The 16,786-nt window shown below is 32.6% G+C and overlaps 2 protein-coding genes across 4 annotated transcripts in view; one reads left to right on the forward strand and one right to left on the reverse strand.

The window, feature by feature from the left end:
- LOC139523601 (hemicentin-1-like) overlaps positions 1 to 16,786 on the forward strand; it is a 327,025-nt gene that overhangs the window by 103,404 nt on the left and 206,835 nt on the right. The window lies entirely within an intron of this gene.
- LOC139523602 (hemicentin-1-like) overlaps positions 1 to 16,786 on the reverse strand; it is a 51,775-nt gene that overhangs the window by 30,677 nt on the left and 4,312 nt on the right. For all 3 annotated transcript variants that reach the window (XM_071317742.1, XM_071317741.1, XM_071317740.1), the window contains exon 2: positions 12,132 to 12,431. In XM_071317742.1, the coding sequence (XP_071173843.1) occupies positions 12,132 to 12,431 (300 nt within the window). The remainder of the gene's footprint in view (positions 1 to 12,131; positions 12,432 to 16,786) is intronic.

A 16,786-nucleotide genomic window follows, 5' to 3' on the forward strand; every position in this document is an offset into this window, starting at 1 on the left:
GAAATGCAAATATGTCGTTTTTCTTAGGTATTAATGCAATGTCATGTTCAATCTAACATTATACATTATCGTCTTCTTTGTCCTAGTATATGAAAGACTCTGGTGCCGCAGTGTGGAATATATTGGATTTGTTGTGCTATGTGAATGAAAATGGAGGTAGGAAATTGTGATATATATATATATAAAATAATTGCCACAGCCCAACTAAAAATAAGAAAAAACAACATTTATTGTAGCTTCATGTTTCACATACCGGCTCCTCCAAATGTTAAGGTACCACCTTTTAAGGATGAAGTGCAAATTGAATAGGGGTGATCATTGCATATTGCAATAGTGATTGGGGAAAAAAGGTTGACATTAGTCTTTTGTAGTAAATAAAAACCAAAACCTATGTTGTCCTCTTGTACACCTGTCAGATTGTTTCAGGACTAATAAGGGACTTCAACCAACCAAAGTAATCATTGATTAATTTGGTTTTATTTGTTGGGATCCCAATTGCAAATTGGTGTGGAGTAATCGATTGTCTGACACACACATGTAAGGTAAACGTGTGCTGTTTTTTTTTTATATTTCTACGTAAAACTCCTAGAGTTTTATTTGACTTTGAAGTCATATTATCAATATGGGACCCCTAGTCAAGATCGTTGCTTATTGTAACACTTTGATATATAGATACTGTCCTTGACCGACTCAAGTACATGGTTATGTAATTTATATTGAAAGAAGTTATAACTGCCTTTAATTTATTTGATGTAAAACGTGGTTATTATGAGAAGAAAGATGCACTAACTTAAAAAAAAAAGGCATCTATTTTTTTTTTATCATAATGGAAATCCTGAACTACCATTTTATTTATTTGCTCATTGTGCATCAGGATTGGTTGTTTTTCATAAAATGTATTGATCAAGTTTCTACAATTTTGTTTGCATTGTTTTTTCTTCATCTTTATGAGAAATAATCCAATGTTATTTACAATCAGTCATTATAATTGACTTTAGATAATAAGTTTTATAAAAGATGTTAATAATATTAAGATAAACATACTTTTATTTTTGTTTGAGTTGAATAAAAATGCAAATATATCTTCCTCTTAATCATCTACCGCCATTTGATATTAGTAATTTTTGTACACCAGAAATGGTTGTCTTGTTCAAATAATGACATATATCACGAAAAACTGTAGTAAAATGGTGTTAGCAATGTTTAAATGTGCCAACATTTGTTCTTTGTTTTTATATTTACCTCAGTCTGCACCTCATTCTGAAAGTTCGTGTTTCATGTATTATGAATTTCACTTCATTTCGAAATGATGGTCAATTTCAGATAAACGCAGGATTGCTATTAGTCAATCAAAATGATGTATTATAATGAAACTTGCATGTAATCATTTCATTATGATCAAAACACTTTGAAAGAATTGTTTATTGGGATGATTTATCTACAAGCAAAATACATATAAATTTCTTTGATTAAATATGATACAATACTCTCACTTTGATAATCAAGATGATTTTGTTTTCTGAATTGTTTAAATAGATTAAGGAAGATGTGGTTTGAGGGTCAATGAGACACCTCTACATCTAAGTACTATGTACAATTTATAAAAGTGAATCATTATAGGTCAAGGTACAGTCTTCAGCACGGATCCTTGGCTCTCACCGAACAGCAAGCTATAAAGGGTCCTCAAAATTATTAGTGGCAAACCATTCAAACAGGAAAACCATCGGTCTTATCTATATCAAAACAAGAAACATGTACAGACCTTCTAAAATTCAAACTGACCACACGCACGATACACGCACGCACGATACACGCACGGTGAATGCACGATACACGCACGGTACACGCACGATACACGATACACGCACGATGAGCGATGAGCGTTACACGGAGGATTAACGCAAAATGAATGATGAATGATGAACGCACGATACACGCACGATGCACGATGAATGAGAAATACACGATACACGCACGATACACGCACGCACGATACACGCACGTTGAATGATTCAATGACGACTGAACAACGAACGCTTTTTACACGATTCTCAAAGCTATTTTATTTAGAAAAGTATTTAAAATTGATATGCATTTTCATTAAAGGCAATACTTGTAGCTGTTTTGCCGATACCAGCATAATAGATCATATGCTATTTTGCCAGCTCAGATTCAAATAACTTAATTAAAGCAGGCTATTTTATAGGCACCGGAAATATTTGTGAACTTGGGCAGAAGCTCCTAACAATCAAAATATAGTGTCTTGATTTTGTTCAGCCTGAGAGTTCAAGTTTACGGCAAACGAAGGCGAGACATTGTCACGGTTCCGCGAGACCCTTACTAATTTTATTTCATACAGTTAAAATCTAAATTTTATTTTTATGCATACAATGTCCGACGCATTATATCTACAGAGACTGAGAGAGTGACTGGTTTCTTGAAATTATTTCAACTACATGTTTGATATAATTGATTGCAATAAATAAATGATCTATGTATTTTCATTTTCAAAAAAAAAACAACTTAACAATTTTCTATATTTTTTCATTAAATCATAAACCGATGCATATTAAATGATTTTTAAAAAATTTAAAAACATGTTTTTATGGTAAAAATATCTAAATGTCTGGGTAATTTTATTCTCCAAATAATTATTTTTTTCATTTTTTAAGGTAATCGTGTTATCAGTTATGTAATTTGACACGTGTGTTATAGTTCAGTGATTTTCGGAAAAATTAACGAAAACCGGCACAGGCATTGTTCAATTATTATTTGTGACCTTTTATTGGTTAAATTAAACTCTTTCTTCTAAAAACTTTTAGCATTTTAACATTTTTTTCGGGATTTAACCATTAGCTTAAGAGCATATGTCCCTTCATTTTAGAAATTTGGCTTGATACCGTATGGAGATTTTTGTTCCAACTATTATGAAGAAATTAACGACTTTTTTTAACTAGATAAATATTCAACAAAAATACTGTTTTTTCTTAAATCAATTTCTTTTAACAAAAATCAATTATTAACAAAGAATTAATACACATGTCAAATGTAGTAAGAACCCAATTTTGTAACAAAGATATTCCTTATCTCTTTACCTAAATCTGCATATCTTTATAAGGGTGTCTACTCAAAGGACAGAAATGTCAAAGAAACCGAAATATTAAGTAAATGTCGAATAATTCAAACTCATTTGTCTTTTAAATTTAGCACATGAAGATATATTTTTTAGCGCATATACACATGAACAAATTGATTTTGTAAAAAAATCACTGTCGGTCTAAAACTGTATCGCATGCCCATAAATGTCCTTAAGCTTTAAATGTCAGATCATGAGGTCTGAATGGGGAGTCATTATTTCTGTATTCTATAATTTTAGGCAATTTGTTTTATAATTCGTTTTACCTTTTGTCGATCATTCTTTATTCCATATATTCTAGTACCTCATCATTTTCTTTTCTATTTGTCTGGTTATTTTTTGTATTCTTTATTTTTTTGTCTATTTCCTTCTATAAACCCCCATTCACACCCTCATGTATAATGGAAGACGATGAACATTTTGGTATACATACCACCCGTTGTCACTTTCACCTGACATACAAATCACATATTGTTATTACGGCCCGTTATTTCCACCTGGACACAGGATTTATATAATAAACATATTACGTAATAATAACGGATATAGTAAATTCAGTAGAATATAACATGTATCAACGCACTGACTCCTTAAATGTATTCTGTACTGACAATTGTAAAAAGTATTTTTAGTTATTTTAAAACTAAGAATGAAAATCGAGAATATGTCAAAGAGATAACAACCCGTAAAGAACAATTGACAGCCGAAGGCCACCAGTTATATTTGCTAATGTTTTAGTTTCGAATAAGGCAAAAGCCATTGTATTTTCAGAAAATCTCTAAACGGATAATGAGAATTTAGCGACCTTGACTTGCTAACAGCCCTAGCACTGTCTCTAAACATTGCCGAATTTAAGAGCCTATATCAATTAAGGGATATGCTACCTAGCTTTTGGTGTTTACAAAAATATCCGTTTCAGAACCAAATTGTGGCTTCTTTATATTTATACCAAAATTGAGTTCAAGGCAGTATTTTGTCGAAGAGAACTTTTACCCAAAGTGCAAGAAGAAGTTTCATTTCCCTTATTGTTTTTAGTGATGTGACTAATCTTTCGAGGTTACGTCACGGAAATATATCTTAAATGAAAAGGTGCAACTGGGTGCATCCCTAAAAAACAAATTAAAAAAAAGTCTAAATATATAAAATGACGGGTATTCGTCAATCAGACAGCAATCCAACATATGAACATAAACTCAAGAAAGTTACCTGACATCTAGAATAAGAGGTACATAAGCATACATGTACCCCGCGCTGGTATCAACTTACTGAGTTGTGAGTAAAATTCAATATACATGTAGGACTGTCAAACGGGAAATACACGAAAGATTTGGTTTTATACGTACGATTGAGTGTCATTCCCTAAATACATACGGGTCCAAAAACTATTCTTACGATTATATAATGGTAAATGAGGATCTCATTAGAGGAACAAATTAAGTAACGATACATGTAGAAGCAAGAATAATGTATACTTGCAAAACATCAAATAGGACGATCTCTCAATAAGATCGCAGCAAGTTGAACTATAACATCCATAGACAATAACACTGTAGTAAATGTTTTATATACGGACATTGAAACAAATATACTGCTCATAGTAATTGCACATATGTAGACTTTAATTAAGGTATCCCGCGTTTTATAAACCATCGCACTCCATTGCGCCAAAGTCTACTGGTCTCCGACGAAGTGTGCTGAGCTACTATTTCATTATTCAACCCAATGTATTAATACCGTTTTGAGCTATAAAACAAAGGCAACCCTTTATAGATCTTTATAATAGTCAAAAATTGCTTGGTCTTGATAGATGCATACGAAACTTCAATTAATTGTTTGTATTTTTCAATCTATTATATCCGAATAAAATGAACAAAAAATGGATAAAAACTACCGATTTTTCTATGAAACAAAATTTATCCTTAATGGAGTCTTTGTCATATGGATTCATAAAGGACAAAAAAATCTCCTCAGTAACAGAACAAAAAACACCCCATGGTAAAAAAAAATACGGGTGCGTCTAAAGGAGTCCTTAGTGCACTAAGAACTTATAACAGGCCACTAAGGACTAGATGGGATTATGTTACATGTCATTTCTTTTCATATTATGGTATATATCGATATTTGATGCATAAATTTCAAATTTTATAGAAAAATAGTAATAAATAAACAAGATATTTAACATTATCAAGACACGTGCCTGTTTTTCCTTGATATGCCGAAAATCAATGAACCGTCTTACACGTGTCAAATTACATAACTGATTACACGGGAATCCTCCTATCTGATGTCTTTAACGTTTAATCGACAAGATCGGTAAAGTTGGATACACATAAATGAATAGTTGTTGGAAAAAAATTTCAGAACGATGAAGTATTTTCTCAAGTGTATTTTGTAAATATTTCAAGTAAATAATAAATTTGTCAACAGAGTAATATATCTAATGTCGGTTTTTAAAAGACCGCATACACATTTTGCGTTCGTATATTGGTATCACTTCGTCGTCGTCCGTCGTCAGCTTGACTTGTTCGTGGAGCGTTTTCACAAATTCTGGTATACTTTATTGTTTCCAATTGATCGCCATTTTGAATACATGTTTTATATAGATTTGCAAATGATACTTGTCCACACATGAACATGCTGAAGCTGGTTATAAGGTTTCAATACATATGCGTACAATCGTTCTTTAAGTTTTTGAAAATACGTGTTGAAGTTTTGATAACAAGAAAAAGATGTGGTATGATTGGGGATGAGACAACTCATCGCAAGAAATAAAATGACACAGAAGTTTTCACCATAAGTCACCCCACGGCCTTCAACAGTGAGTAATGAACATACCACAGTCATTATTTCATAAATTATCTCATACAATATGTTAAACAGACAATTTGTTAAAAAAAATCGTAAAGTTTCCGCGGAACCCAGTGTCTCGCCTATTCTTTCTGTTAATCGCATGCTCAACAAAAATGAGGAAATATAAATCAATAAAATATTCCTGTTGATACTAGCTTTTGATTGAAAAAAGCTTCTGTCCAAGTTTGGTAAAAACCCAGGACATTTTATGAATCTGATAAATGTTTAAAAAATTCTTGATGCTATCTTATGATTATAAAGAAGCTTCTGTCCAAGTTTAATAGAAATCCAGGATAGTTTAAGAAACGTTCATTAAAATTTCAAAAACTTTAACCACAGAGTGAATGTTTGTAGACGCCACCGACGCCGACGGAATGTAGGATCGCTTAGTCTCGGTTTTTCGACAAGAGTCGAAGATTCGACAAAAAATATACAAATCAGATTTCTTTCTGACATACGGGCGGACTGCGCTTTTTTTTTATACACCTGTCAATATTTTGACGGGACGTTTTATGGTATACCAATGTCTGGCGTCCGTCCGTCCGCATGTCGCACTGTAACTTGAGAACCGCTTATCCATTTCATGGAAGTTGTTTCTTATGATGGTTTTCGGATTTTAGTCATATTTTTAGTGAAACAATTTGTATATACACGTATCTTTGTCGGAATTCAAATAAAAACCAAAAATTTATAAATATATATATTCCTTTTGTCTTCGTATATCTAACATAAACATTTTAACAAACTGACCACACTCTTACTTGTAAGTTGGCGCACATCAAAGTCGTGCTCATATGGCAAACAATTTTGTTGGGAAAGAAATAAAACAACAGCAAAATTATTTTTCCTTTTTATCAACACATTTAATTATAAATATTTGAAGCATATATATTTTCGATACAATTGTTTTAAATTACTTAAAATAAAAAAAAAGATCGTCATTGTTTAATCAGTTGCTATGTTATTTGGCACGTGTCAATCGGTTCATTGATTTTCGGCATATCAAAGAAAAACCGGCACGTGTCTCAATAATGTCGAACATCTCGTTTATTTATGATTATTTTTCTGAAAATTTGAAATTTATGCATTAAATATCAATGCCTAACATGATATATAAAAATAATACATAAACAGCAAACCTTCTAGTCCTTAGTGGCATTGTATAGTCAAAGCCTTCGTGCACTAAGGACTCCTTAGCAGTGTTTAGACGTACCAAAAAAAAAAAAAACCATCCGTCATTCTTTGATAATCATAGAAGGTTAACAACTAGTCTGTTTCCCGGCCGTTAATGAAATTCTTGACCATACCTTAATATTTGTATATTCCGAAGGCATACTGAATGTTTTACAGAGGGGACCAACCTAGTCAGTAACAACGTACTATTGTGAATTATTTTTCCGGATAATAATCTTTTAGGCATACATTAAAAACGGTGTCATTGATAGGCAATCATGAACACAATGAAAAATGAATCCGTGAAAGTGTTCCGTGTTTATTCCATTCAAAATAAAGACTTGTTATGATAATACCATATATTTAACGATTTTATATAAAAAAAAGAAAGCAAGCAAAAAAAAAAAAAAAAAAAAACAAGATTATTATATCTTAAACTTGTAAATCCAATTTCAATTTTTAAATGTCCTTAATTTAAAATAATACATGATATATTTGCGTGATCTTATATTTGTTTTATTAAAATAATGCCTTCAAATACATATAATGTTTATTTTTATTCAATTTTCCACAAAACATTTTAGCTTTGTTTAAATTAAATTCAGAACAGAGAATTCAAACACTGTTGAAGAGAATATACATATTCATGTTCATTCGCCTCAGTTTAATTTGTTAATTCAAGTTTGACATTTAACATTTTAATCCGCAATCCACATTTACCCGACAATCTTGTATATTGTATTTTCTCAGCGGAATAACATAACGTGCATGTGACCATCAGAAATTAAGACAAAAATGATATTTATAATGGTATTTATCAAAACTTAAATATTTGAAAATATCTTAGTAGCATATGAATTTGCCAAATAAGCGAAGAATTATCATCTAACCTAGGATTTACAACCAAGGATTTGTATAGTTTCTTTTCGATAAAATATTGTTGGTGTTTTTGGCGACTATAGCAGCAACATTACCGTTATTAAATAAAAATATAAAATTTTCGCGATCTGATAATTATTGGTTAAAATGCTCATTAAAATGTATAATATTTGTCTTAAAACTACATAGAATGACATGAAGCTCATCTTCAATAGTAGAGTACAACACATGTCATCTCGTGGACTTCTTTTCTTTCATACTTTCCATTTTCTATTTTTTTAGTGGAGCTACCCCACATTTAAATTTTGCAAAAGCATATTTGTTTTTAATTGACATAATATTTTTAACAAATAACAGTTGGCCAACAGTATATTTTTAAGTCCATTTTCACTCAGTTGAATAGAAGTTCCAATTTTAACTCTTCTGTCGTAGAAATGTCAATATCATGTTATTGTTTGTACGTACAACATGTATCATTATATCCAAATGTGTCAGTCCCAGTCAAGATTCACTGAATAACCACGTCGAAATATTTACAGATGATAAAATATTTACACAAAAAGTCATGAATCTGTATGAACGTTATGTACGATGAAGTTAATTAAGTGTTCACAAGAAAGTAAGTATGACTGTAAATTTTATTTAAAGTCGGAACATACATATATATATATTGTATATACATTATGTACAAAGCCGTGTATCACAATCATTGATTGCGATCCGATGGATACATCTGTTGTAGAGTTGTCACTGACTCAGACGTACTTATAAATATAATTATTTTCTGTGACTGTATATTACATTAATTTGTAGGATCCTTTACTATAGATAATTTAGCTGATCTGTAACAATAACATCTTCATGCCTTATATATCATGTACTGTAGTACGCCGCTAGATTAAAACTGACGAGGAAAGGTAACACACGGCCAGCGAAAGCTCTTTTTTTGAGAGCCCAGGTGGTCGTGTGGTCTAGCGGGACGGCTGCAGTGCAGGCGATTTGGTGTCACGATATCACAGTAGCATGGGTTCGAATCCCGGCGAGGGAAGAACCAAAAATTTGCGAAAGCAAATTTACAGATCTAACATTGTTGGGTTGATGTTTAGACGAGTTGTATATACATTATGTACACAGCCGTGTATCACAATCATTGATTGCGATCCGATGGATACATCTGTTGTAGAGTTGTCACTGACTCAGACGTACTTATAAATATAATTATTTTCTGTGACTGTATATTACATTAATTTGTAGGATCCTTTACTATAGATAATTTAGCTGATCTGTAACAATAACATCTTCATGCCTTATATATCATGTACTGTAGTACGCCGCTAGATTAAAACTGACGAGGAAAGGTAACACACGGCCAGCGAAAGCTCTTTTTTTGAGAGCCCAGGTGGTCGTGTGGTCTAGCGGGACGGCTGCAGTGCAGGCGATTTGGTGTCACGATATCACAGTAGCATGGGTTCGAATCCCGGCGAGGGAAGAACCAAAAATTTGCGAAAGCAAATTTACAGATCTAACATTGTTGGGTTGATGTTTAGACGAGTTGTATATATATATATATATACATATATTATTATGTACACAGCCATGTATCACCATCATTGATGGCGATCCGATGGATACATCTGTTGTAGGGTTGTCACTGACTCAGACGTACTTATGTATATATACATGATATACATATATATATATACATATACTTTAACCGTGAGAAAAAATATAAGCTTTGGTATGCTCTATAACCGACTATCATATAAAAACCGCAATGTATGAACGTTACACAATTAGAGATGAACGTTTGACAAATGCACGTTATCTGATGTACACAATTATACACGATTGACGAACGCACGATACGCGGTAAAGAATGAATGATTGATACACGCACGATACACGCACGATACACGGTTAAGAATGAATGATTGATGAGCGCACGATACACGCACGATACACGCACGATACACGATTAAGAATACACGATGCACGCACGTTACACGGAAAATACACGGAACGATGAATGATGAATGCACGATTGGTACACGCACGATACACGCACGATGCACGCACGCAACACGCACGATACACGATGAACGCACGGAATAATGGTCAGTTTGAATTTTAGAAGGTCTGTATGAACTACATTAACATACGACAACCACTGTACATCAGATTACTGATTTAGGACAGGTGAAAACATTTGAAGCGGGATTAAACGGTCTAATGATACCAAACCTGCTCCCTTAAATGCCTTGCAACAACATTAATAGATTGACTGCATTGATGTCAATGACTTGCATGATGCATAGTGTTCGTAAGACAATTTGACATATACACTTAGAATTCGAAAATAGTTCTGTCCATCTCGTATGACATGATACGAAGAAAAGTTTTAAATAAGGGGACATTTATTACAGACTACCGTTAAGTACAACTATCTTGGTGTTATGTTTTTTTTTAACTTTAAGACAGTTCAGTAAAGTCCTGGTCACAACGAATCCACGACTCATCTATGCAGCACCCCGACATAGAATTTATTATTAGGTCAAATCACGGATCATCTGTGATCGTCATATGACAGTCGCATGATATCTTAAGCATACTGGCGCTTTCGTGTGCCGTGGGACGAAACATGGACATGCACCTTTTGTGCTCTTCAATTTGTTTGTGGCACAGTCTTGTTGTTGCCGTAAAAGTGTCTTCCACAGCCGTGAGATAAACACATTGTCATGGGTACCAACTCAAATAATTTTAGTAAAATAATCGTTCGACTGTCGTACGACAATATCACGTCTGTCGTAAGAAACTCGTGATACGGTAGAAATGTCTCACGAATATCAGATTTCCTACAAAATCGCACTTTTATTATCTGTCAAATTAATGACAATGGTACGTTCGTCGTGCCACATATTTTCATTTTATTTATAGCAATACAATTTGCGGGAATGAATGTTTGGAAAAATATACCGTTTGCCGTTTAAAAAGGATGACTACTCCACCAGAGCGATTACGCCTGGTCCTGCCGAATAGGCACCTTGCAGGACTCCGATAAGAGCATAATATCGTCCTGTTAGCGTTGATTCGAGCCCATGAATATAATAGGAACCAGCGACATTGGTGGGTTATGCCATGAATAGAACGGCGGCTGATGTTTTGGTACTGATGCAAGAGTTGGAACGGGAATCTGTTGTGATTTGGTTTGAGTAATGCGGATGACGCCTAGCCTGTTTCAAGGGCTTTTACTGAGAGTCGTCCAATGCTCGACAGTCGTACGACAGTAACACGACTGTAATACGCGCATTCCATGACATGAAAACCTGATAAATAGCCACATAGAACTAACAACTGCCGTATGACTGTTGCACAACAAACGGCAGTACAATGGCATAATGTTCCTTTCCTGTACCCAACGTGGGACCATCGTGGACAAATCGTAGCTGAGGTGACCCCTCGAAATATTTTTTGACATTTTGCACGATATTGCAACGACATTGATCTGTTGATACCGGGGCTTCAATGTTTAAATATTATCAAAAGATCAAACCGAACGCTAGGTGACATATTTAAGAAAAAACTACTGATGGTATATATTAGTCATTAAACTTCTTTTAAACAGAATTTTACTGTGCGTAGCTGTATTTTTTTTTTTAATTGGTTGAAGGTATAGGGAAAGGTTACTAAACATGTTTAACCCCGCTTCATGTATGCACCGGTACCTAGTCAGAAGCCAATATGATGCTGAAATTATCAACACCTGCTATAAAATACAAAGGACAAAAAATATTTATCTATTGAGATATAATGTGTATTCCTATAGGCTATTGTATTTACAAAAATGGCAACACCAAATTGCAAAGGTGTCGTAACAATGTATATGCATATAACTACAAAATAAAACATGGAGGTTAAAAAAAAATTTCAATACACCAATTCATTTGATGCATTAAAATACCAAAATGACGTCACTCTGAGTTTTTTTTTTTATTGTTTCACGTTATGCAGTTTACTAGACAACAAACAAACTGTAGCTACCGATATACTAAACCTTACAGTGTACAATATCCTAATATATAAAAGTCAAACTTACAGTGTACCTCAATATATATAGTATTAGAAAGTGGGTTTTGTAGAACACCATTTTCAGCCTGACACTCTAAAAACTCTAAATGATAATTTTTGGTAGCAGTAAACGTTAGAGATGTTGTCACTGCTGTACCAGCAGTAGTTGTAGAAATGCCAGTTGTTATTTCCGAGTCGTCGAAGAACCATTTCACTGACGGTGGGGGATCACCTCTGGAAGACGTGCAAGTTAATGTTATCTGTGAATTAAGAACTATGACTTGAGGTCCGTCGATGACTGGTGATCCAGGAGGAATCTGAGATGAAGCTATAAATATAATTTAAATCGTTAACATTGAGAGTTGTTAAGTTCATAGATTTGTAAATTGCATTATACACAGTAGTACTATAGTTATTTTATCTCTAAATTCCGAAAAACGACATGAGGTTGAATCTGTTTAGAAGTTTTTAAGAATGATTATGATTAATGTCATTCGTTAAAAGTGTATGATAAGTGAAGAAAACTAGATTTTTTTTCGAAATGATATTTTAATTAAATATAATTACATGAAAGCATGATATCATTTGAAGTAATAAATTCTCATACATAGCAACCTATTTTGTGTAATGTTACAAAGAGAGGTTAAGACCTGTATACAATATTAATGTTGATTAAAACAGTATCTAGTTATGATTGTTCATATTGCTGTAATAGGTGTTTTGTCCGTTCAAATGCAATTCGTGATTTGTAGAATTGACGCGATGATGACTCGAAGTGATCACAACTACGAAATACAGAGTGTGGCCATATTTATTCGTCGATAGAGATTTTTCGCTATATATTGGGATAAAAAATACATTTTTTTTGTGATCTTTTTTGTTCGATTTAAAGTAACTTGGTACCAATTGAGGCTTAATTGACACATGTTTTTTCTGTTCAGAAATTCGCTATATATTCAACCAAATTAAATTATAAAATTGAATTGCATTCGTTCGCGTCAAGAGAACACACACACAGCTAAAGACAAAAACATGACCAAATTAACAAACGTACTTCAGACAATTTAACATCTTTAAAGGTTGATAAAAATTAAACTGTAAATGTCTTGAAAATATTTGTTTCTAAACAAATGTGTATTTATATGAAATATATAGCAATCAAGTAAGGATGACGAGTACTTTCGGCCAGGTACTGTATCTCATGTATAACTGTTCTATAAGGATAAATGTTTATATGCACTTCTTATTTGCATTAAACTGACGTATCAGAAAACAGACATAAAACCTATATGGCCTAACGTTATATCCATCAAAAGAATATTTCATCCTAAATCTTCATAAACTAAATGGACATTTATTTGTTTTGAATAGATTGTTTTCTCATACATATCAGTATTCTATTTTTCCGCTTTTAAAAAAAGTATGATATTCAATGAGAGAATTATCCACCAAAGTTCAAGTACAGTAGGTGTGGATCAGTTATTTGAAAATCAAATATCTGAACGTAGAACTTCAAACCAAAAAAATGTAAATCACCCTTTTCTTTTATTTTCATATATGCTAAAAAATATGTTATACACGAAATAAAGAGATATGTTAAATAATTTGACAATGAATTATTTTCATTGCAGCAACATATAGATATAGGAAGATGTGGTGTGAGTGCCAATGAGACAACTCTCCATCAAAATAACAATTTAAAAAGTAAACCATTATAGGTTAAAGTACGGCGTTCAACACGGAGCCTTGGCTCACACCGAACAACAAGCTATAAAGGGCCCCAAAATTACTAGTGTAACCATTCAAACGGGAAAACCAACGGTTTAATCTATATAAACAAAACGAGAAACACGTATATATTACATAAACAAACGACAACTACTGTACATCAGATTCCTGACTTAGGACAGATGCAAACATTTGCAGCGGGATTAAACCCTTCTCCCTTTTTCTGAAACAATAGCATAACATCACAACAGTGAAAAACACACGATAAAATATCAATTGGCAGACTTAACTCAATCAAAAAACGTATAATTACACAATGAACGAATAAATTTGATCTGCGATATCTGAATACAAATGCACAGTTAATTAAATATTAGAAACAAACATTCATTACCAACAAGCTAACAAACAAGTTCAAACAAAGCCATGGCAGGACATCACTGAGAAACATTTAACCAATCAAAATTCACTTTAGAAAAAAACTATTTGACATTTTACAAAGATTGTTAGTTGTTTGCCTTGACAAATGTAATACGAATTTCGCTGCCAGTTTCTCTAAACGCCTTAAATATATCATAAAAACGAGTAACTAAAAGCTAGCATGGACACGTTTGTAGAAATTAAAATAAAATAGTGACATCTTTTGTTTAGTCGAGTGAAATATTTCAAAACGACTCTTACAAAAAAATGTCTTAGTTGAGGACTTTTATAAACCTACCTAACCTAAGACTCTATTTTATATTGTTCGATGACTTTTTTTTTTTTTTCGCCGCTAATGAAAAAAAAAAAGGATTCCATCACTGCAGAATTCAAAAGTAAGTGAATTGTGTTATTTACACTATTTCTATGAACGGAAAACCTACATGCATAAAACTTTTATAAGTGACTAAAATTACATTTCTGGTTTGTTTATGGTATACATAAGCAAAATTGCTATATGATTGTTTTCTTTTTTTCGTGGAATAATTGATTTTTTTAATTTGCAAAAAAATATATGCAATAAAAATAGGTGGTGCTTAACTTTTGGCGGACTGTATATAAGCTGGGTCAGAAGACTTCTTTTGAATTTAGAGGGATCATGGCAGACATTATTACTGTCTGAATTAACCAAATTTGGTGGTGACAGAGTCTTTTCTTTACAAAAAGAAAAACTGCTAGAAATTCATGGCTTTGTTAAAAATCTTTTTTGGAAAGATGTTTTATTTTGCTTACATACTGCAAAGCCTTATACTAAGGCTTGTACAAATGATATATTATCGCTAGATATTTTAAATGGTGTGCCACTTTCAGATTACACTATTTATATGCAATGGAAGGCCTTTGGTGTACAGTATATAAACGACCTTGTAAATAGTCAAAACAAAGACTTCTTTACATTTGAAAAGATAAGACATAAGATTCTTACAAATAATTTTCTAAAATATTAAAGTCTAATCTCCAATATTCCAAAATTTATTAAAGATCACATAAAAGAATATTGTGATTCTCAACAGATTGAAAATGTCACCATCTCTGATGCTTTTTGTACTCAGATTTATTAATAATAAGAAACCAAAATTTGTGTATAAGAGTCTTATTGATCATTTATTTCAACCTCCCCTTGAAAAATTTCAGAAATGAGAGCAGTTGATCGACTCAGAAATTGATAATTGGCAAAAATATTTTATGCTACTAAGGAAGTCTTGCAAAGATACCTACTTAAAAACCTTTCAATACAAAATACTGCTCTAAATAATTCCTAAAAACTCTTTTTTGTACAAGATAAAGAATTAAGATTCTAGTTCATGTACATTTTGTAAACTTGATGACGAAACTATTGTACATTTTTTCTATGATTGTCCAATAACATATCAATTTTGGTCATCATTATTACAGCAAATAAGATTGTATAGCAGGGATTTTGCCATCAGTAAAAAACAGATATTCCTTGGTTTCTATTCAGAGAGCTTATTTATGAATCTTTTATTTATATTAGCAAAAAAAATTATATATAAATGTAAGTTTAAGGAACTTACTCCTAATATGTTTGGTTTTAAAAATAGAATAAAATAATATCAGTCATATGAATATTATATTGCAAAGAAAAATAATAATATTGATGTAAATGAAAAATGTTGGACCCCATTACAATATATATTTCCAACATAGAGTATGATAGAGCAATTCTTTGATGCATATAATTGTAAACAATAACTACAATGTATGTACATAATCAAGTAATGTATGTGTGTGTGAACATATATTTGTTCCGCATAATACTTGTTCCTTAATAGTTATCCCATAAGGACGCGGTGTGTCAGTGTAAGATCACCCCGATGGCCGGAGGCCAGAGGGTGATCTAACACTGACACACCAAGTCCGAGTGGGATAACTATTTTACATCCCAGCTCTTTTAGATTAGACGAAAAAACATTTACAATTCATAAAATCTAGTTTAGAACGCCACACAACCATTATAAATTAATATACTTTATATATTATTATATGATATATACCCTTTATGACCCCCGAACCCGATGAGTAGATATCAAACAATGTCAACTCGCCCCACTTGCCTATCGGCCCACACTATATCGCCACTTTATAAAAAAATCTCCCCACTCTTGTTTACCGAATCGCCCACTTTTAAAAAAGTGTAAAATCAAATTGAACAATCAGTCTGACAACTCACTTATTAACGAAAAGGGTTAAAACCCCACCGAATAAAGGTCTGCCAACTCGCCCCACTTATAAAAAGATCTTGCTTCCTTTAAGTATGTTAAATTACTGTAAATTCATATCCAGTCGTCCTGGTGTAGTGGTATGTTTCTTGGCTTGATATGCTATAGGTCTTGAGTTCGAATCCCAGCATATCCTCTGGATTTTTTCTACGTGAATTTTGGTAGATAGTCTATTCCGTATAATTGATTATAAGTTTTATAGTGGATTTGACATTCCCGCCAAAATGATACAGAA

This window comes from Mytilus edulis, chromosome 5 (assembly GCF_963676685.1).
Source record: "Mytilus edulis chromosome 5, xbMytEdul2.2, whole genome shotgun sequence".
In the NCBI taxonomy this organism is placed as follows: Eukaryota; Metazoa; Mollusca; class Bivalvia; order Mytilida; family Mytilidae; genus Mytilus; species Mytilus edulis.